Below are 24700 nucleotides of genomic sequence, written 5' to 3' on the forward strand. Positions count from 1 at the left end.
TAGAGTCTCTTATTAGTTCTATAACTTGTAGTCTCTTTAAAGTTCTATAACTTGCCAAGCTAATGCGAGTAGAGTCTCTTATTAGTTCTATAACTTGTAGTCTCTTTAAAGTTCTATAACTTGCCAAGCTAATGCGAGTAGAGTCTCTTATTAGTTCTATAACTTGTAGTCTCTTTAAAGTTCTATAACTTGCCAAGCTAATGCGAGTAGAGTCTCTTATTAGTTCTATAACTTGTAGTCTCTTTAAAGTTCTATAACTTGCCAAGCTAATGCGAGTAGAGTCTCTTATTAGTTCTATAACTTGTAGTCTCTTTTAAGTTCTATAACTTGCCAAGCTAATGCGAGTAGAGTCTCTTATTAGTTATATAACTTGTAGTCTCTTTAAAGTTCTATAACTTGCCAAGCTAATGCGAGTAGAGTCTCTTATTAGTTCTATAACTTGTAGTCTCTTTAAAGTTCTATAACTTGCCAAGCTAATGCGAGTAGAGTCTCTTATTAGTTCTATAACTTGTAGTCTCTTTAAAGTTCTATAACTTGCCAAGCTAATGCGAGTAGAGTCTCTTATTAGTTCTATAACTTGTAGTCTCTTTAAAGTTCTATAACTTGCCAAGCTAATGCGAGTAGAGTCTCTTATTAGTTCTATAACTTGTAGTCTCTTTAAAGTTCTATAACTTGCCAAGCTAATGCGAGTAGAGTCTCTTATTAGTTCTATAACTTGACAATCTAATGCAAGTAGAGTCTCTTATTAGTTCTATAACTTGACAATCTAATGCGAGTAGAGTCTCTTAAAAGTTCTATAACTTGACAAGCTAGTGTGAGTAGAGTCTCTTACAAGTTCTATAACTTGTCAAGCTAATGCGAGTAGAGTCTCTTATAAACTCTATTATAAAGTCTCTTACAAGTTCTATAATTTGCCAAGCTAATGCGAGTAGAGTCTCTTATAAACTCTATTATAAAGTCTCTTACAAGTTCTATAATTTGCCAAGCTAATGCGAGTAGAGTCTCTTATAAACTCTATTATAAAGTCTCTTACAAGTTCTATAATTTGCCAAGCTAATGCGAGTAGAGTCTCTTATAAACTCTATTATAAAGTCTCTTACAAGTTCTATAACATATGTCAGGAATGGCTTATGGAGCAAGAGGGTGAAAAGAATATCTTCCTTAGGGTGTCTTGATTCATTTCAAACTTTAAAGGCAACATGTTTGAACTTTAACCTTATCGGATCGTCAGAATTCATGTATACATAATTGCGTAAATAAGTGTCTGAGTGTATACAGTGTGTAAGTGTGAAAGAGTTTGGATATGTATTTGTACATAGGTGTTTGACGTGTCGTGGATGTCGCAAATATCAGCGTGGTTTGAGAACCAAAAGTTCCCACTTCAATAAATACTTAACGGGGGAGGGGGGAAAAAAGTTGTCCAGCGATATCTCAAAAACTGACGTCATCGGCACACACTTCACACACACAAAAAAAAAAGGCTTACTCGACAAAACTGAAGAATGTGATCCTTTCAAAGTTCTACGTCAGATCAATACGATATGAAGACTGACAGACTCGATGAAGGAAATCTTAAATACTCTGACAGGGTTGTTGGCACAAATAGAGACACAACAAAATCTGACTTTTGTCTAATCCAAGAGATATTCATGTTATCGGTGGGTAAAGTGGATAGATGAAGACAGCGACAGAAAGGGGAAGTAATCAACCGTGGTCGTGGGATTACTCAGAAAAGTTGAGAAGTCGTTTGGAACACACGCAGAATTCTAAAACAATCAGTTAAAACAAACAAAATATATATATTTTAAAATATGTTGTTGTTTTTTTAAACAAGGGTTATCTAAGGGAAAGAAACACAAAATCATATCTTAATTCTGCACGAATAAGCTCCCTTTTTTATACAACAAAATTAACTAATTACCACTGATCGATATTATTAATTTTTAATCGATTCATGTATTATCGACTATGAATAATTATACAAAATTTCAACTTGATCCGGGAATGGGAAGTGGGAGAAAAAAAAACGACTTCCAAACGTCATTAGGGAAATAACTCCTCATATATAGCCAAATCTCTTAATAAGTAGCATTTATATCTATTTTTCGATATCAAACAATTAATTTATCACCAACAATTAACGAACTAATTTGTTGTTGTTTTTTATTGATTCATGTAATGTTGGGTACATGAACTAACCGTGTTAAGTTTCCACTTGATCCGAGAATGGGTGTGGGAGACATAACGTGTACTAAACGTGTACCATGTTAAACATGGACGTTGTAGGTCATAAAATCCTTTCTTTTGCTGGGTCAAATCTTCTTGGTATTGAGACCTCATGGGAAATGATAAATTGGCCCATATATGTCAACAAAAAAATGGGGGGAGGGCCTAGCTCGTACATTATAAAAACATAGAAGAAATGAAACCAGCAGTATAATATTCAATGAGACAATGGATTCCGAGATAATCAACGACTCCTTTCTGTGTTTGTTGAGAGATTACCGCATTCATTTGTAACTTAAACACATGGCTAATGCTAAGAGATCAGTTAACATTGTGTCCTAGCGGGTAGACAAAACAACAGACTCAAATACTTTCTCAGAAATCTATTTTTTAATGCTGACATTATTGGTATGGATACACTTCCAACACGTACCAATGACTAGCAACGCCGTTAAGTCCGAATTTGTTTTCAATATCATTGATTGCACTTTCAAGAAATTTAGCGATGGTTTGTTTGAAATATGGCACACATTCACATTTACACCAACTGAATTATATATAGGATACCTATGTTTTTCATTCCTAACGCTAAATGGACTTACTCTACATTAGATCTGTATCCTATGCACTTGAATCAACTAATCCACTGAAACCGAGCACAAACTTTCTCACTTGTTTTCCCAACGTGTATAAGCTACAAAGTTGGAAAGACTACTACTACTACTACTGAAGTCGTACACCAGTTGACTGTAGAAAGATTCAGTCAACCAAGTGTCCCACACTACGCTCTAGTCACCAAAAGTAAAGTGACAAGTGTCAGAGTTCAATCCAAACTTACAGGCCATGCTTCGAACTTTATCGATTTCTTTCCAATACACTTTCACCCGAGACAGAGAGAGGGCCCTATATGACTTTATGTCCCAATCTGGGCACCTCGTCAACAAAATGATCTCCTTACGTTTTAAAAGTGCAAACATTCAACCGCAAAGTCAGCCATTCAAGTCAGACGTAACAAAAACAACACCACAAAGTCAGCCATTCAAGTTAGACGTAACAAAAACAACAACAAAAAAAATGGAAGAGATCTTGTTGATAGTCTAGAGGTTTTCGTTCATAGAAAGAACAAATCAACTGAAACACAAAGTTACATTAAATGTGGAGTTTAAAAAAACTAAATGAATAAATCTGGCACCTCTATTTAACTGGTACCTTCGTGGAAACGTCTGTGTGGACTCGGTAACACTGATCACTGAAAACGGCTCTAAAGATTTTCCTAGAAATTTGACAACTGATGTATATCGTTGGGAAAAGAAATTACCAGCTCGTTGGCTACACTGGGGAAACTCCAATTTGACGGTTATAATTTTGTAAAGCATAAAAGAAATTTAAATTTGGTTAGAGAACTAGAAACTTTTCTTGTTTAAACAGACATTAAACACTTTATAAACTGGTTACAGCTTGCTCTATACATTATGCTGTTGCCGTCAGCACCCCCGGATTTGAGGCCTCTTACATGTCAGGTATTCATTGAAGTCACATGCTCTAATAAGAAATCATGAAGTTCTGACATGGAAACAGGATTGGAACCTAGAACAAATGTTGCGGACACGCGCTCTACCATAAAGTAACAACGGATAGATGATTTAGGGAATAAGATACAACTATTACTATGTTTCATCTCAATACACAATAGATTCAAGACATAAAGACACATTTTGCTGTCTTAAGTATAGTATAATAATATATTAGGAATCAACACCCCCCCCCCCACCCGGCCTCGTTTGTATGTTTGTATTGTATGCTGTTAAATAACAAGGTAAATCAAGCGCTTGTGTTGTTTGATCTAAAGAAAGGTCAAAGTTCAAAGGGGAACGTGGTTGTGTTTCCTTCCAGTCCTGGTGAAATAAATCTTTCATTGTGGTGTGGACACATACCTCTCAATTCCTTCATTTCTAACGTAGTACAGTAGTGCAACTAGAGAATTCCTTCATGTCCAGGGCAGTACAATAGTTACTATAAATAGAGACTCGTGGTACTGAACTTTTTCTATACTAAACCTTGCGAAGACAATCCTCTATTTGTATCGACTCTCAGCCCCCTCCCCCAACACAGACACACATTTTTTCTTCTTTTTTAAGCCCTTCAAATGTACTACAATTATAAACATGATGTAAAAAACTTTTCAAAAAAAATACTTGTGTGTATATTGAACTTAATAACGTTAATGTCTATATTCCATTTGAATGCGACAACAAGTGTCAATAACGAGCTTTGTTTTTGTTTGCTTTTTTTCTCATTACACAGAATTCTGTTTTGTGGTGCAGTTCCTAGAGGAAAGAAAAAATGAGACGTACCATTCATACCACACACACACATCACACCAGTGCCACACACACACATCACACCAGTGCCACACACACATCACACCAGTGCCACACACACACATCACACCAGTGCCACACACACACATCACACCAGTGCCACACACACATCACACCAGTGCCACACACACACATCACACCAGTGCCACACACACACATCACACCAGTGCCACACACACATCACACCAGTGCCACACACACACATCACACCAGTGCCACACACACACATCACACCAGTGCCACACATACATATCACACCAGTGCCACACACACACATCGCACCAGTGCCACACACACATCACACCAGTGCCACACATACATATCACACCAGTGCCACACACACACATCGCACCAGTGCCACACACACATCACACCAGTGCCACTCACACATCACACCAGTGTCACACACACATATCACACCAGTGCCACACACACACACATCACACCAGTGCCACACACACACACACATCACACCAGTGCCACACACACATTACACCAATGCCACACACACATCACACCATTGCCACACACACACATCGCACCAGTGCCACACACCAGTGTATTATACAAATACACCAATATATGCATGACTGCAGGGAAGAGGATGTGACAATAAAAACGTGTCCACATTGATTTGATGGAGACATTAAATACCTAGAAAACAAGGTTACAAAGACAGTTTGTGTGGAAACACAAACTCAAAATCGGCCCCCGAAGTGGTCTACCTAGAGTCTTCACCAAAATTCGAACACGGGACTTCTGGTTCCAAGTGCTTTACCCCTCAGCCACAGCATCTCCATATATTCATTTAGCGTACACATATATTTTTTTAAAATAATAATTATTAACCTTATCCATACATTCAAAATTAATAACATGTTACATGTAAAAAAGAGAAACTAAAAAAGATTTATTCTTCTTACAAAATTAGATAAATTGGCAACACGAAAAAAAACGACATATTTTAGTTAGGTAGTGAGCTAGCTAGAAATGACTTGAAAGACTTGGAGTAGGTCTACTTGGACCAGACATTCCCCTCGCAAAATAAAAATTAGTATCTCCATTGTCATTTGTCATACAAACTAGACATAGATCTAGACCTAGTTTTAAATCTAAATATAGATTCAAGATCTAAGTCTAGGTCTAGAACTAGATCTAAGTCTAGAAATATATCGAAGTCTAGATCAAGAAATATATCAAAGTCTAGTCTAGAATTAGATCTAAGTCTAGATCTAAGTGTAGATCTAATTCTAGATCTAGAATATACTATATATAGACGAACTCGTATGAATTTACACGTTTAATCTTAAAATTACTAGACCTATGATCATGAATCTTTTGTTACCGGGTAATGCCATTACCAATGGTGTAATATGCTGTTCATCCGATTCATTTCTTAATGTGATACTATTGTTTACATAATAAATAAATCTGCACCCCTAAGCTGTCAGAAGATAAGTTATTGCCTTAATAATCAAAATTGTGTTCAAATTATTAATACATTAATTATAAAAATATCTAGATCTGGGCTCTATTTAGTCTTATTTAGACTGTCAAGTGTAGGCCCTAATAATAAAGATATGTCAAAACTGCGCGCTATAAAAGTAGTTCGTTATTTTTTAAACTTATAACTATAACAAAGCTAGTATCAAAATTCTTTTTCTTTTTAAACAACATTTAAAACAGTGTTCTATTCAATGAGTTAGTTAATAAATGGAAAATATATTTTGACACTTTTACCATTGTGACCTTAGCGCGAATCTATGAATGAAGCTTGGTTTATTAATGAAGAAGTCCATGACCTTTTCAAAAAAGTTACCTCCCCTGAATTTTTTCATTGAAAAGTGGTGTAATTTTTTGAAAAATCAGCTTGCATATATAATTTTAAAAAATTAGATGGTTCACTTTCGGAAAAGAAAAAAGTAGCCGTAGCATCAGAACTTCTGTTAAGAGCCCACTATGTAGACAAGAGTCCTGTGTCAAAACAAAACTATTGTTAACTCCACCTAAACAGAACAATGATTAACACACTCCAGAGTTTCTAGCCAGTTATGTTTAAAACACCTGCTCACATCCATAATTCGATTATTTTTAGACCAGCCATTAAGTTAACAGATGAACAATGAAACCCATAATAAGTAGTAACAAATAAAGTTTAAGTAATGTGTATATTTATAATGTGCACATTCTTTTGTCACCTGTAGTCTGTACTACATTTAGAAGTCAGTAATTAATTAAACACTTCTTTCAGGTACTAAGTCCCCACCACGTTTTAAGTCCCCATGGAATGGTTTGAATTGAAATGTGCTCCAGGCAAGGCGTGTGTTATTGGGTGCTGAAAGTTGGAGATAAGAGATAGAATTCCTCAAGGATATATCTGCTTTAGTCGCTAGCATTTTACCTTTACCTATCCCTTAGTCTGTTGGACCGTTGGGGCACCAAGCAAGACTAGTCGACCGTCTTTCTCCATTCCTCCCTGTCTTTTGCCTTGTTTAAAACCTCTATCAATGGTAGGCCCGTTCATTCTTTTATGTTGTCATCCCATCGGTTTCTCTGTCTGCCTCTTCTTCTTTTTACTGGTACTGTTCCCTGAAGGAAGGTCTTTGCGAGCCCCGTGGATCTTGTAATATGGCCACATATTTAAAGCTTGCGTTTTTTTACAATAGTTAGCAGGTCATCATGGGGTCCGATCGCTGCGGTAACCCTGTCTCTAATCTCTTGGTTTGTGATGCGGTCTTTGAAAGTGATGCCTAGGATCCTTCTGTAGCATCTCAGTTCCATTGCTAGGATCCTCCTCTCTAGCTCTGCAGTCAGCGTCCAAGATTCGCAAGCATATAAAAATGTGGCCATGACCAGAACCATGGTGACTTTAAACAAAATTAATTGCACGTTAGATCAAAGTTACATTCATTAACTTCCTAGTGGTGAAACCAACTCAATAAATTCTATTGGCTTACTTCAAGAGTTCTCCTCCATTACTCTGAATGATCTCCAGATTTGTAAGTTTCTTAAACAATTTCTTAGACCAAACTTAAAAAAAACAAAGATTTACTGCTGCAAGGGTGAAAGACTATAGAAAAGCTTACTAGTAATATTGGCTAGTTGAAATCAATTTGAAGTCTTGCTAACCTAAACTAAGAACTGATCAATGGGGATGATACAGTATCACTGTGCTGTCAACGGAGTTGTGAATGTAAATAATCATTAGTTTAGAAAGTGATTACACTAAGAGTATTGCTAGCTCCAATCATCGCAACATGAGATTTCTTACTTTCAGCCTAACATCTACCACTAAAAGTTCAAAGTGTCTAAATGGTGTCAAGATATTGAATGCATTTTCGTGGGGGACAAAATGTGCCCAAAAACTACGTACACACTTCCGAACACTGGAGTCTGTTTTGTCTTAGCCACTGATTGCTAGTCAGTGTGTACACGAACACTGGAGTCTGTTTAGTCTTAGCCACTGATTGCTAGTCAGTGTGTACACGAACACTTGAGTCTGTTTAGTCTTAGCCACTGATTGCTAGTCAGTGTGTACACGAACACTGGAGTCTGTTTTGTCTTAGCCACTGATTGCTAGTCAGTGTGTACACGAACACTGGAGTCTGTTTTGTCTTAGCCACTGATTGCTAGTCAGTGTGTACACGAACACTGGAGTCTGTTTTGTCTTAGCCACTGATTGCTAGTCAGTGTGTACACGAACACTGGAGTCTGTTTTGTCTTAGCCACTGATTGCTAGTCAGTGTGTACACGAACACTGGAGTCTGTTTTGTCTTAGCCACTGATTGCTAGTCAGTGTGTACACGAACACTGGAGTCTGTTTTGTCTTAGCCACTGATTGCTAGTCAGTGTGTACACGAACACTGGAGTCTGTTTTGTCTTAGCCACTGATTGCTAGTCAGTGTGTACAGAAGTAACCAGCTACTTGAGTATACGATCCAGTAAGCAAAAGGACTCTCCAACACACACAATAAAAAGAAGTCTTGATTGCTATACGGTTGTCAACTAGGTGTTAATTAACCAAGACAAACAAAAAATCATGTGCTTATTACTTATTACACTTCAACAAAAAATTGGAGGGGGGTGCAAAAAAGGGACATAAATTGTTGTATGACTTAATGAGTAGGCTAGAGATTTGGAACTGGAACAGAACGTTTTAGTCTAGAAGAGACGAATTGAGAAAATAAAAGCTATTTTTTAAAATGTGGGGAAGGGAATGCCAAAAAAAAAAATGTCTAGCCTTCCATTTCTTGTGCTAAAACTAAATGATGAATAAACATGACATGTCGAAATAAAAGCAGCACTAGGGTGTAATAGATGACGAGAATAGAAAGTGAAACATAGCTCCGACGCGGATTCGAACCGTGACTTTTATTTTTATATTGAGAGGTAGGCCAAGTTACTACTGCCTGGTTGCATGTCGAAATGAATGAGCAGTCCTTTACTTTGGGAAAGGTAGGAACTCGTGGAGCAAAGCAAGAAAGGCAATAAAACTAACGTATCGCCCAAAGCAAGAAAGGCAATAAAACTAACGTATCGCCCAAAGCAAGAAAGGCAATAAAACTAACGTATCGCCCCCAAAGCAAGAAAGGCAATAAAACTAACATATCGCCCAAAGCAAGAAAGGCAATAAAACTAACGTATCGCCCAAAGCAAGAAAGGCAATAAAACCAACGTATCGCCCAAAGCAAGAAAGGCAATAAAACTAACCTATCGCCCAAAGCAAGAAAGGCAATAAAACTAACCTATCGCCCAAAGCAAGAAAGGCAATAAAACTAACCTATCGCCCAATGCAAGAAAGGCAATAAAACTAACCTATCGCCCAAAGCAAGAAAGGCAATAAAACTAACGTATCGCCCAAAGCAAGAAAGGCAATAAAACTAACCTATCGCCCAAAGCAAGAAAGGCAATAAAACTAACCTATCGCCCAATGCAAGAAAGGCAATAAAACTAACCTATCGCCCAATGCAAGAAAGGCAATAAAACTAACCTATCGCCCAAAGCAAGAAAGGCAATAAAACTAACGTATCGCCCAAAGCAAGAAAGGCAATAAAACTAACCTATCGCCCAAAGCAAGAAAGGCAATAAAACTAACGTATCGCCCAAAGCAAGAAAGGCAATAAAACTAACGTATAGCCCAAAGCAAGAAAGGCTAAAACTAACCTATCGCCCAAAGCAAGAAAGGCAATAAAACTAACGTATCGCCCAAAGCAAGAAAGGTAATAAAACTAATGTATCGCCCAAAGCAAGAAAGGCAATAAAACTAACCTATCGCCCAAAGCAAGAAAGGCTAAAACTATCGTATAGCCCAAAGCAAGAAAGGCTAAAACATAAAGTATCGCCCAAAGTAAAACAAAGCACCGATGGTCCATGTTTTTGATAAAAGATAAACAATCATTTGAACATAGAGTTTATATCGAGCACAAGAACACAATGTCTGAACAGAGAGATTCAAAGTGGCGCCCGTTTGCCCTATTCAACGTTGTATGCCCTGAAGACTTGTTTGCTCCATCCCAAGAGACGCGCTGTTATACCATGTAGAGAAATGCACTGCCGGCAACTAAAATCCTGAGAGGCCACAGGAGATAGTTAAACAACATAAAGAACAAGTGAACATAAATCTAGAACAAGTTGACACACAGAAGAGAAAAGAAAAAGAGCGTAGAGCTGAACAATACTACATCGAACTCAAGTGGGAACGGGCGTTGGTCGACGGGCAATGCTAGAGACGTTTAATGAGATCGATAAATAATAGTCAACTCTGGACAGAGTGTAGTTAATACTATATTACCGACCGATAATAGATCGGAAAAATGTCTAGGTCAAAGCAAATACACATAGGAGAGGCGGGGGGCTCCATTCAGACTTAGTTCAAACACTTGATTCTATTTTTTTTTCCTAAAGTTTATTGTCCCAGTCATAACCATTCACGGCTAAGTATTTTTGTCCTTGAGTCAGACTAAAGACGCCTCAAGATTCAGTCCGAGAAATGTGTAGTGTATGTACCGAAACTTGGGCGTAGCATTGTGGGATAGATTTAGTCTCAACATGGGCGAGTATTTTGTGTGCTTATCTGAGAGTGTGCGTGTATGCTTTGCATAACAAAACATTCCTAGATGGCTGAAAATAATAGAATATCAAGCCAGGGCGAAGCAATAGTAGCCCATTAACTATTACACTTAATTAAGTGACTTTAGATTGAGAATGTGTGCCCTTGGACAGAGTGAAGTATATAAATACACCATAAAGAGATGAAACAAAATATATACACTTGTCTTCAAAATCATACGCCAACTTTTCGAAGCTACAATTAGCATGAGTGCAACCGTTCAACTCTGTAAGAAACGAAGATAGCAAAAGATCGCCCTGCTTCGTCCTATTAGCACCCGTTGCAGCTGTGCAGACAGAGCAGGAAACAGTGTCAGCAGACATCCTGTTGGATTAATTGACTAAGAGAGGTGGAAATAATGCTGCATAATAAAATCATTTTAAAAGTGCTCTAGTTTGAGGTAAGTAGGTCAAATATTGTCTGGTTTAATGACTGCTAAGCCGAATCAATAAATGTTCAGTTCGTCACACAAGAAAGAGTATGAATGAAACTGACAATCATAAAAAGCTAAACACACACACACACTGAAGGCTATCCAACAACTCAGCTTTGCATTTAGCACTAGGATTCTATCCAGAACTACCACAGAACTGAAACAGTCATCGAGACTGGATAAAGTAGTTTCATGGATTAATTCAAACTGTCACCTAGACATTGCCATGATACACATGAAATCCTTAAATATCATATCCAGATTTTTACCATAATAAGCATTCAACGAAAACACTTGACCAAAAATACTTTAAAACAAGCAAAACACAAAAAAAAAAAAAAACTAAAAAAAAAAAGTTTATATTAAGTGTATCAATTAGTTTTGACCAGTCATGTAATTAGGTTTGTAATAAAGACTAACAATAATAAATCTGTGCGATTAGAAACAGCTTTACCCATTGATTTTATTTAGCGCAATTTCATGCTTTTAGCTTTGTCAGTACGCTGTGATCCTATCAGGTGTCTGGACCAGTTAGGTAAAGGGGAAAGGGGGGGGGAGAGAGAATGGGGTACCTGGGGGATCGTTTTTTTAATGTATTTATCAAATAATAAAAAAGTGAACGACTTGAATTCGAACTCGTGGGCTAAAGCCTTCTCAGTCTTCTCAAGCCAACACTTTAACCACTCTGCTCTCGAAGAGTGTATGAACATGGAAGATGGTATAATCAATTGTTTCTATTTCATGTTTGTGTTCGCTATGCCTCAGACGACAACCTAGAAAAAGGGGACAAATTCAGATTATGCCACCACTTCAGTCAAGTACAAATTCTTTCCTTTGTTCGAGGTACCAAACAAAATAATTAATTACCATCAGTTAATTAACAAATTGGCTTTTTTTTTAATTGATTCTTGTGATGTCATGTAAAAGAAATAATTGTGCAAAATTTCAGCTTGATCCAAGATAGGGTGTGGGAGAAATAACGTGAACAAACATTTTACCAGACAAAGAGTCAGTGTATACAAGCTTTTTAAAAGTGTAGAATCAGTTTTTAAAAAAAGATTAATCCTTAACAATGAAGACGACAACAAATCGGAACACAGGAATTAATAGCAAGGTCTGTGAGAATCTAGCTATAGATCTACATCCACTATGAACTAGATAGCCGACAATACCATACGTACTTGACAATACCATACGTACTTGACAATACCATACGTACTTGACAATACCATACGTACTTGACAATACCATACGTACTTGACAATACCATACGTACTTGACAATACCATACGTACTTGACAATACCATGCGTACTTCAGTTATATCAGCACTATTGGTAGTTAGAAGTGAAATTAATGACAAATTAACCCACGTGCGTGTGCATTGTTTTTTTTTTTAAGTTAAGACGCTGCGTGTTGATCATTCCAGTTTTGTGTGAGTGTTTCTATATTAAAACTGCGCATGGAAAGATGTATTCCCCAACGTGCGTTCCAGACATAGAATCAAGCGTAATGATTACATTAATTTTCGATTCGTACACGTTGTCATTTCTCTTCAATCCTCAGCTCACTGAACTGCGCGCCATGCGGGCCGATCACGATTTAAGAACAGAAATGAACTAGTTGAAGACTAAAAGGAAACAATTGGATCAATAGCACGGTATTAGTCATGTGAAGTTGAAATGCTATTCTGCCTCACCTGGCATTAGTTGGGGACAAGTAAAGGCGGTTGGTCGTCCACACAACACCCTCGTCAACAGGAACGGCTGACCTTTACATCGTCTGCCCTAGAGACCGCAGGGTCTGAAAGGGGAACTTATCTATATAAATACCTACATACATTGATGTGCTCTGGATGTGGTAAAATGGGTCGGTCACTGGGGCTGCGACGCTGCGTAGTCACAGGAAATACTGCATTCCTACTTTTTATCTGTTACAATAAAAGTTGACGAGCAGCTCTCTTTCCTTCTCTCTCTCTCTCTTCTCTTTCTGGAACCCACATTTTAGTGTGGTTTTTTCCTTCACCTGCTTTATAACGCCCCTCCCCCCACCGGTCCATACGCTTTTGACCCCTGAATTCTAGTATCAATTATCCGTTCTTACCTACCCCCCGGCTATAACAAAAAAAAAAAGTCCTACGTTCAATTGATGACTTGACTTCGACTTCTGAAGATTTAAAATACCCTCTGCTGCTTTTCCACCCAAACCCCCGATACGACAACTCCGCCTAGCACTGGTCAGTCCCCTGGTCGACGCAGCCGCCCCCCCTTTTTTTTTTTTTACATTATATTTAATTCACTCTCTTCTCTCATTCAAAATATGGCCCCTGGTGCTGCCTTATGTACTCTGTATGCACCATTCATTGTTTCAGCCCTTAGCCTTCACACTAGTATTTACAGTGTAACAGAGCCGTAGGAGATCAAATTCTGAATATTTTACCGCGAGCTCATCAACAATTGACAACGAGTTCACGTCTGCTTATGTTCTAGTTTGTTCCAGAAGTAACAGACGTTAACAGTTTCCTCCTCCACTTTGTCACTTCTGGTCACACGTGACTGATTCCTTTTATCAGCAGTTTGATTTCTGACACTTTGTTTTTTAATGTCCTGCCGGGTGATCTTCCAAGATCTGTGACCTACTTCTTCTCAAAGCCAGAGACTTAGAGAAAACAAAACAGCCTAGACAAATATTGATTGATCCTAAAAAGCTTTGTATAAGAATCTCTTATATTATTCCGTATCTACAATGTGCAACAAAGGGCTGGGGGGGGGGGTGTCATAGCTCAGGGGTGTAAGGGGAAAAAAGGAGATAGATGAATGAATGTGCAAATCTACATGGTCGTCATTCTTGGTGTGTCAAGTACACCTTTCAGACCTTTCGATTTGCTGTGCAGATTACGTAAAGGTCATCTGTTTCTATCCCTGACGGTTAAAGAGGGTGTCATGTGGCCAGCATAACGATCAGTTGCCTTTACTTTTCCCCAACTAATTTCAGGTACCCATCAGAATTGGGTAGACTCGGGACGCCCCAAAAAATTCCTAAATTCAAACTGCAAGGCTTAACAAGTATTTGAACCGAGTCTCTAGGGCTCGGAAACCAAGTGCTATTCTACTCAGCCACCACGCGCCCCCCCCCCCGCGCCAACTTTATTTGTTTCACCAGTCACACGAGTCTGTCAAACTCCATCTGACACAGCATCTGTACTAATGAAGCAAAAAATGTGTGGGATCCAAATAAAAGCAAAGAGCTCTTCAGCGAGAAGTTAAGGTTGAGCTTGTTGCTATAAAAGATCCAAATCTACACGTAGATCAATCTGTGGTGATGGCTGTAAACCACGAGCTGTCTGGTCATTACCAAGGGCATAGGATGGGCACTTCAGGACATACTAGATCTATATCGTGATCTAATGTTTTCTCTTGCAGTTTGTTTAATCTAAGCGTCGTGGGACAGTGGTCGCGCAATATAAGTCATCACAGTTTTCTCTGCTAATATCGCAAACAGAAAGGTGGAAGAAGGTCGGCGAGAGGAATGGTGGCAAGGATGTGTTGTTTAACTGCGTTAAAAAGTTGGAATTTTGTTTCGAAACTTGCTGATGATCTGAAATACAACAGCGCTTGACATGAACTCAGTTTGGCACACGTCCGATGTTTTATACACACATCCCCTAAACCCGAAATAAATATTTGTTTCGTTAAGTTTTTAAATATTTCTTTTTGTAATTCTTTTTTTCTTTATTTCCTAACTCACACTATTGTCATAGCCGGGGAAGCAAAACCTGAATAATTTGTCAACACGTCATTATCCTACCGAGCTGAATGTTGACACTCGACGACAAGATGTATACATATTTCAGAACTATCACTTCATTCATTATGTCATGAATAAAAACTCTATATTCACCTTACAGGTGTAAATAATAATAATAGCGTATTTTCTTTTTACTGAGTGATATCTCCCTTTGTATATGGTCGTCCCATGTCAAGGCAAGACAAATTGATTTTTTTTTTAATCTATTACTTATAATAACTAAATTATAGTTTTTATTAGAATTAAAAACCCCAAGAATGGGATTTGAGCACTCAATATCTAAGCGGTTTATCTCACTCATCCACTCCCTAAAAAAACAAAATTGGTTGTTGTTATCAATGTATTTACAATAAAACGAAAAGAGGTTGCGCTCAACTGTGTACAACTTCCCACCCAACAATGGTATTCACTGATAGGAACCTTTGCGCGCTCGTGAAGTCTGCCTTGTAGCTTTCATTCCACAGAAACACACACACACACACACACGCAGGCGACTTTCATTATTACCAACAAGATCAATGCTCTAATCTAGAAGAATTCGGCTATTGGCGAGCGCGCGCACACACACACACACACACAGGCTGTCAGGTTATGAAAGCATGTTTAGATCGAGTCATGTCCTTCGTGTCAAACTCCAGAGCAAACACAACACCAAACAATTTACGGCTTTCATTAATCTCCAAGTCCTTAGCAAGACCAAATGGAAGGGGAAAGCAATCACGGGCTTCTGTCTTAGAAGTCACCGACGCCCTCAACGCATGTGAAGTCCAGATTGAAGTAGTATTTATAGACCCTAACGACTTCAATTGTAAAGAGAGAGAGGAACAAATAAGTGGGGGAGGGGGGGGGGGAGAAGAAAAACGTTAATTAATTTTTGTGTTATTTAATACATTGAAAATGTCTTCGATCAAAGAGAATTTGGCTCTTGACAAAACAAAGTAAATCTAGTGTAAGTGCTAAGAACAAGGCACTTGGAGACTTCACGTCTGAAAGAATAGAGGAACGTTCGGATATTACGTAACGCCGATAACCCCCCCCCTCTTTTTTTTTACATATCGTAACAAGACTCAATACCTCCCTCCTCCCCCCGTAGAGTAATATATAACAAGAAAAATTAAATTTTACAAAAGACTTATTTATTTTATTAATTAACATTTTCCCCAAATCAGATCTTCAAGGTATTGATAGACGTGAGGGGAAAACTTTCGATGACGTATTGAGTTGTTTTTTCTAATTCAGTACATCACACGTCACCAGGAAAACCCGTGGGAAAACCTGTGGTGTTAAAAAAAAAAACGTGGAGTATTTTTTCCATTAATATTTTGTTTCAACCCGTGGCATTTAATTTTTTTATGTTACGAAACAAATCTTCAGCCCCCCCCCCCCCCCAATTGTACCAAACGGTAACAAATGTTTATATTTGCCGTTACGTGATACCCGAGAACCTTCCCGAACGGAGTTTGAACTAACAGCAGATGTTGAATAGCTTCAATGAATGTTCTCAATCAATCTGGATGAAAAGAAAGTTTCTCACCCATCCCCGTTCTTAAAAAAAAAAAAACAGATGTGTACAAGTTATTAAACTGTGTAGGTTTCTTATTTAACGAACACGTGTTAATTTCAACTTGATAAAGATTCCTTTAAACCCCTCAAACGAGCACCCTCCCGGGATACGCCTAACCAGTTTGAGAAATCTAACGCTGGCTGATTGGTTAATTCCTGTTTAAAGGAAGAATCCCATGTTACAGGACAGTAATAGCGTCCTTGTTGGACTGAAGCAGTCCTTGAGCTATCCCACAGACCACAAATCAATACGACTTCCCGCTGACACAAGCGTTTTGAGGACACTTGGGGGCTGCCGCTTTATGACGGGAACACAAGTTTCCGTGCCCACACAAACTTCTGATCTTGTTTGATTGGTGCAGAGACTTGGCACTACACAAGTCAGATAGAATCTGGCATGTCTCTACTGCTCCTACAGGTACTCTCCATTGGGAGGATCAGAACAACTGGGAGCATTGCTTGGAATGGATACTGAGAGAGAGAGGGAGGAAGAGAGAGAGAAAGAGAGAGAGGGAGGGAGAGAGACTGACAGAGAGAGGGAGAGAGAGAGACAGAGAGAGGGAGGGAGGGAGAGTCAGAGAGAGGGAGGGAGAGAGAGTCAGAGAGAGGGAGGGAGAGAGAGAGGGAGGGAGGGAGAGACAGAGAGAGAGAGGGAGGGAGAAAGAGGGGGAGGGAGGGAGAGAGAGAGAGACGAGAGACACAGAGAGAGAGAGAGAGAGAGAGAGAGAAGGGGGAAGGGAGAGAGAGAGAGGCGGCAGGAGGGTATAAAATCTTCGCGTGAAAACAACATCCGTGCAACAACTTTGTCAACAATCCTAAAGAAACTGTTTGAAGTTATTGAACACAAGTATTGTTCTCGAATGCGTAATGGGAAACCTGTACTGATGTCGCTGTGGTAGAAACAGCCTGCCACTGAAACTATGTAAATATGGCACACGGAGCGGGTACGAACTAGCCAAAGACTGATACCAAGTGTTACAGAGAGTACGATTGATTCAATGCTCTGATGAAATCAAAGGGAAATGAGAAAGAGAAAAAGAAACAAACACAAAATATTTGATTGATTTGATTTTGACTGACACATCGGCACATTTTAGGCCATGTCGTGTTCTAAACAAAATATTTGAAGACTACTAAAAGGCGTCTAATTATTGAACTGTTCTTTTATTTCACTTAGAAATTATTGGTATTACTTTAAGAATTGAAATTAGTTGTGACTTATTCTCATATTTGTAAAATCCTCAAAAAGTCTGTGTGGATTTATTTCAGGGGTATTGTGTTCAATGTCAACTGTCACTGATTCGTAGTCGCAAGCAGTCTGGTGCTACACTTATGTATCAAAAGCGCCAAAATACCAACAAGGTCATCAAAGTTCAACTATCAGGTCAACAACAAAAACCTACTCAAGAGTGTCTGTATTAGAGTATCGTGTTGATCTATCCCGTTGTTCATATTTTGTTGCAGTACTTGAACATGGCAATAGACAACTTCACTGCTAGTCCACGCTGACGCTGTAAAATAAGGACACTAACATTCCCATAAATGCACCACCCTCATATAGAAGACATCGATAGTTCAGTTTACAACAAAAGGTGAGGGTGGCTCTAAGCGGCCCAGTGCAAGAAAAGAATCGGCACTCTCCCCATCCCCTTTCCAATCTCAACCTTACGCTGGCTAGTCTACATTAGGTCATCTTCAGCACCGTGGATATCCATGCAAACAATGTATGACCAAACCGTCTTCACGATGCTAACCTTAAACGGTCAGTGCATTTGGCCTTATTGCTTTCTATCGATATAGTGGCCTTATAATTGGCATCGCGGAAGTTTCGCACATGCGTAGAAACGCCCCTGTTTACAATCTTCAATTGGTCCTTGAAGAATCCTATACTGTCAGCGAGTACATAGTCCCCATAGACATGCTGGAAGCACTTGACAAGTCTGTATTGTCTATGAAGTGGCTAATCATAAACTATCGGCCAATATGTGCAGGTGTTTGACCATTCACATAACACGCATACATTTCACCTTAGTGTCTTTGTGCCCTACACAATAAAACAGTTCCGTCAATGCTTCACCCTCAGACGTCATTACGACTACACACACACACACAAAAATGCAAAACAAACACTGAGCCACGTTCTTCTGTTTCGTTTTTTTTCCCCAAGCCTACTATGGCAGGAATGTGATTTACAAGTTTATGAATATCAGCTTGAAGATAGTCTACAGATCAATCTGGATTGTTTCCATAAGAGTATACCATAAAATCAAATCGTTGTTGCATTGATAAATCACAGCCCAAAATTTTTTTGCACAAAAACTACAAGAGTTAAAGAAGAATGAAAGTGCCTGGTGTCTAGCTACTGACGTGGGAGAGGTCAAGGGGAGCAGCATTTCACACCCACACATTGGAAGTAAGTCACTGAGACAAAACAACAAGTCCACTTCAAGATTTTTTAAAAGTCTTTTAGTTGCATCTTATCGTCAATAAAAATTAAAATAAAAAAATAAACATCCAGGAAGCTGGGTTGTGTGGGTTCTTTTGGGTTTATTTCATGGCTCGAGTAATGGCTGGTGAGAGGTAACTGGGGCATTTGTTAATTTCTTTGGAGAGACCACAACGGATCTCAACTAGCACAGAACTATGAAAGTTGCAATAGACAAGTTTAATCTAATTGTACATGAACAAGATACGAATCCAACACAAACGTTCAGTCGGTACTTCTGTACGGTTCAGAAACACGAAAAGTAACGAAAACCAACATGAACAAACTCCAGAACTGTGTTAACAGATACCTACACCGGATATTGGGAAATTAGGTAGCCTGAAAAGATAACTACTGTCAATTAATGGTAGAGAACTAGACCAAAAACCACAACCCAAGATATTACAAAGCGAAAGTGGAGCTGGATAATACAAACCCCTGCTAAAATCAACTACTAATGTTACAAGCCAGGCACTTGACTGGAACCCACAAGTGGGCAGGAAAGTGGGCAGACCCAAGCAAACCTGGGAGAGGTCAGTCATCAGTGAAGCTGAGGGTACTGGAATAACATGGGAGCAGATGAAGAAAGCTGCACAGAACCGAGTTCGGTCGTTAGATGTGGTTGCGGGCCAAATGAATAAGTCTTACATGCCTAATTCCATTTGTTGTAGCACACTATTAAAGCCTGCACGTTTAGATCACAACAGACTTAATATGTCAATCGCCATAAAAAAAATTGTCTATCACCATTACAGCAGCTTATTATCACAACATCGATTTATTTCCCTTGAATAGCCCGAGTAAAAGACACATCAAACAGAAGCCTCCAACGGGAGGAAAGACGAGAAAAAAAGAGGGAGACAACTTTCATTTTGACATGAACAATCAATGATTGAGAACAATCAGACATCCATTATGATGTCGGGTAATTGTTTGGTTCTAATTGATTCTCACAGACTAGGACCCAGGTCAGTTGAACTAGTTGTTGTTTACGACATATTCACAGAGGCACAGAAAACATGCATCTCGACATGCCCAAGTGGACTGAGTATTGGCAGGCACATAAACACAACACAAAACACAATACAGTAGTACGATTGTAATATGTAAGACTAGTCCTAACATTGAAAGTCATTGGGAAGAATACGGAGTCTTGTATGGATTACTAGCCAATACTATTAAACAAAACACCCATAGTTATGTTCCCACATGAAAATCTTTTTCAAATCTGACTTTCTGGTAATATAATCAGTTTACTAGTTATAGTGATATACTGCAAAATCATTCCTACATACAATAAAGGCATGTGCACGTGATTAGTCAAATACCGTACTGGCCTTTATACGATGCACACACATACCTTTGTAAAATACCAAATGACAATTGTACAAGAATTTAGTAAAATGTCTTTATAACACGTGTACAATACTAGTAAAACTGCACAATGACATTTATAGGATACCAGCCATATGTTACCCGCGGCCCGCGGGCCTTAATTTGCATATCACTTTCGTTATAGTCACTGAGAGTGTTTTGTAAACAATTAAACGAAATAATAATGCTTTAAGTATAGGAATGCGTGAATGTAAAAAAGAGTATGAATGGAACTATCAAAATAGCTAATGGACCTAAATCCATTTTTTCAAATAAACATTTGCTTATAGGCCTACATATATTTGATTAAAATATGAAATGAACAGACTTTATTTTGTATGTTCATGTGTTAAAGTATAAAGTAGATCTATCATCTTTGAATTTGATCTTGAGTTAGAGATAGCCTAGATCTAGACTTTTTCTAGACTAGAGTTAAATACTGGCTTGGATAGAGCTCTTTCTGCGCGTACGCGGAGGCTTCGCTCTGCGCATGCGTGACCTTTTTAGATGTGACCTTTTTTGTTAGATGTACGGAATCATGAATGGAACTAATAAAATGTATGTCAATATATGAACAATGCTTTAGGAAAAACAAATTTGAATGTTAATTTGTATGAAATGAATGGACTATAATTAGTATGTTTATATATATAAAACTATCTTTGCGAAGAGCAGTTCTATCATCTTAGAGTTGAATTAGAGTTCTAGACCTAGGAATAGATAGATGTGTAACATTTCGGTCTTGTCTAATGAAAGAATCTTCTAAATTCGTAGATATAAGGAATGAATTTATGTAAAAATGCTTTTGAACACAAATTTGAAGGTTAATTTTATTAAATAATGAAATCAATAGACTGTATTTTATATTTTCATGTGTCAAAGTAAAAAACTATCTGTGCAAAGTGTAGTTTTAAAAATTAGATCTAGATCTATATCCTTTCGATCTAAACATGGTAAACATGGCATTGATTCATCAAATACTAATACTTTCATAGAGTTGGGCAACTTTTTTTTTTGAGGGTCTTTAGTTTTTTTTTAGGGCAACTATACACACTTAACGGTTCCAGTTAGCACCCAAGGAACATTTGTGCAAAGTTTCATCAAAATTGGTCAAACGATTTTGATTTCTATACATACATACATACTCCTTACATTCTACTTTACAGTATAGATTTAAAACCAATCTGGAAATGTTCCCACATATCTAAGACTACACTAACTCTAATGCCAAGGCAGTCCTACTATAGTGATCTGAAACATGGACAACAACTGAAACAAAAAGTATAGACCTTCAAAAACAGATGCTTGTGAAATATCTTGAAAATAGACCGTGGTATAACAAAGATGAACACAACAAACTATGGGAGATGGACGGACAAAGAAATATAGAGATTTTAGAAAGTGGAGATGGATCAGTTACACACTAAGAAACGATGCCAACAACAGAACCAGACAGGACTTAGATTGGAACCCACAAGCTACAGTGAACGACCAAAAAGAACATGATCACGCAGTGTACTAGACGAAGCTGTGAAGACAGAAAAAACGCGGCTGGGAATTCAAAGATCAGACACAGAGTGACCCCCTAAGGAATCCAAGGACTGTTGATGATTCAGGCGTTTGTACATAGTGCATCGTCATAACAACGGCCTAGGCAATAAAGGGGGCCTTAACCTTGTTTGTTTGTTGTTTTTTTCATCCGATCCGTAAAATGTTTGTGAGTTTAGAGCCTTAAATTATATTTGTGTGTGGGGGGGGGGGGTTGAATACTTAATACCATGGTGTCGGCGACACGTTTTAATTAATAGTTGATAGTGCATGACAGAGCTATTGAAATATTCTATTTCTTTTTTACCCATCACCGGTCCATGTTTGTTGGTGGTCTTGACATGTCTTGCTGTGCAGTGATCAATGTTTGACAGGCTTAGAGTGAGTTGGTTCATATTAGGTTTAAACCTTAAGGTTTGTGTAAGGCATCGCGGTAATTGTACTTTATTAGTGAGACTTTACAAGGATGTATGTTCTTATTTCTATAAGGAGCTAGCTTTGGGCTAGTATTTGAAACCTGTATTAAGTCATAGCCAAGTTGCAGTGTAGCATGAGCCAGTGTTTTGTCATTGTTGGCTATTGTTTAATTGATATGCATGCTTATGTTGAGACATTCAATTATGAACACATTTCCACCACCATTTTAATTGAGTAAGTAATCTGTCATGGAATGCAATACATAGGCATATGATACTTGGTCTAGCACACCAATATTCAAATGATTAAATTGTCTTACCTGCTCATGAGGCAAGGCTACACCCGGCATGTTCCCACCATCAACAAGGGAGGCTAAGCTGAAAGTGTACGGTTGGTGCCGTCCGCTGGTGGCAGTATCTTCACTGGCGTTCTGAAGGCGACTTCCCATCAACCGAAGCTGCAGGAAATGAGAGAATCACGTAGTCGCAACGAATGATGCATGCATGTCAGCTTATAGAGGCAGCATTAGGAGCCACAATGTTTTAATGAGAGAAGATAATTAATAAAATATAACGAAATAAGAGACTGCGCCGACCGGGCACGGTACAACTAGCAACAAAGATCAGAAAGATGTTTTTTTGGACATCTGGTTGGTCTAGTCACAGTCATTTTCATATGATGAAGTGCTGATACTTCAAAATAATACTGTTTCACATCAAGATCTCATTTTTAGTAACTTTAGTAATTAACGCATTAATTAACGCTATTAATAGACTCTAAAAAACATTTTTCTCTCCCTCTGCCCAAAATGAAAGAAAAAGTTTTCCCCACAAAACAGTTTTGAAACTTGCAGCAAATACTTAAATATTTAATGTGCTAGTCCATTAATCTACATGTGTATTACAAAGTGTTTGTTGGACTTACCTCTGTCTTGAGGCGGCCAATAGAGCTCCATATTGACGGAATACCTGAGGGGGAAAGAAATAAAGGCGATCACAATAGGGAAATGTAAAATGTCTTTCAGGCGTCATTATTAGCAACAACAACAAAAAAGCGACACACAGACACATGGCAAGATCACGGACTGGGTGCAGGTAATAAATAGAGAGACCAAACTTTTACAGGCACAAACACACATGCTCATTTTCTGCGTCACATTTATACACCCACATTCACCACAGCGCGTACACACACACACAAACTCGTAGAACTCTCCCTACGTCTTAATGAGCACCGTCTCCCTGTCATGTGTTCATATCAGGACGTATTGATTGCTTGGACGTATGAAGCTGACAGATAAAAGAAAACTCGATGTGTGTTTAAACATTCAGCAGATGAAATACCCAAAGAAAACAAAAAAAAAAACAAGTGCAGAGGAAAACTGTTCAGCAAATAATGAGCAGGGGCATCATGGCGACGTGTCCCTCGATGGTGTTGTCATAAAATTCAAGTTTATGGAATGGTTTCAAGAGAAACACAAATGGTTTTAAAACGTACTTCGTCCACATACTTTGTGTGTACAAGTCTGACGACGATATTGGCACTGTACTTTATAGCACAAACCCACAACAATTCTTTGCCTGTCACTAGAACTCCAATGTTAATGTTCAAAACAAACCACGATAAACTTTCACAGAATTCAAATGAGTTTGAATACTAGTCGTTAGCCTAAACAGAAATGAGTTTGAATACTAATCGTTAACATTAACAGAAATATTTGGTATGAAGTAAAAAAATAAATGAGAGACAGATGCTAATATTTTTAATGCAACAATTGCAAGTGGTTTAGCATCTAATAAAATCCTAGTCATTAGCGGAGTGTAGCATGCTTTGAGGACTATTGGAATTATTGCTAAAAAAAAAATCTGGCTACCCCAATCGGGAGTAAAATAATAACAAGGCTTGTCTTCGAGTCCGAAGATAAGTGAGGAATGCAGTATTTCCCGTGGCTGCGCAGCCCCAGCTGTGACCTACATATTTTGCAACATCCAGGGCAAGCCGTGAGTAAAATAGTGAATACCGTTATACAAATGACAAATGTATTTTTTCGTATGACAAAAGAACGTATTAAGCCCTTAAGAGATAAGCAGCCAATTGAACTTGGCTTGCAGTCACGTCCTAGTCAAGCCGGCTACAAGCTGGAGATACAGCACCTGACATAGACCATGGAGTGGAGACAGTGAAATCTCTGGTCAAACCCACTGAACCCAAGGTAGAACATGACTCATCTGTGATCTATCTACCCCGATATATAGAACATGTGGCTTTGGACTCCTGATCATTCAGCTCTGGTTAAGTCCACACACTAATGTGAATACCACTTTAACATTCCAGTGACAACGGACTATAAAATACTTG

At 38.4% G+C, this 24700-nt stretch overlaps 1 protein-coding gene across 6 annotated transcripts in view; it reads right to left on the bottom strand.

Moving 5' to 3' along the window:
* LOC106058351 (centrosome-associated protein 350-like) overlaps window positions 1–24700 on the bottom strand; it is a 119594-nt gene that overhangs the window by 66534 nt on the left and 28360 nt on the right. For all 6 annotated transcript variants that reach the window (XM_056041271.1, XM_056041272.1, XM_056041273.1 and 3 more), the window contains 2 exons: window positions 23267–23310; window positions 22662–22799 (listed from right to left, as the gene is read on the bottom strand). In XM_056041271.1, the coding sequence (XP_055897246.1) occupies window positions 22662–22799; window positions 23267–23310 (182 nt within the window). The remainder of the gene's footprint in view (window positions 1–22661; window positions 22800–23266; window positions 23311–24700) is intronic.

This window comes from Biomphalaria glabrata, chromosome 9 (genome assembly GCF_947242115.1).
Source record: "Biomphalaria glabrata chromosome 9, xgBioGlab47.1, whole genome shotgun sequence".
NCBI lineage: Eukaryota > Metazoa > Mollusca > Gastropoda > Planorbidae > Biomphalaria > Biomphalaria glabrata.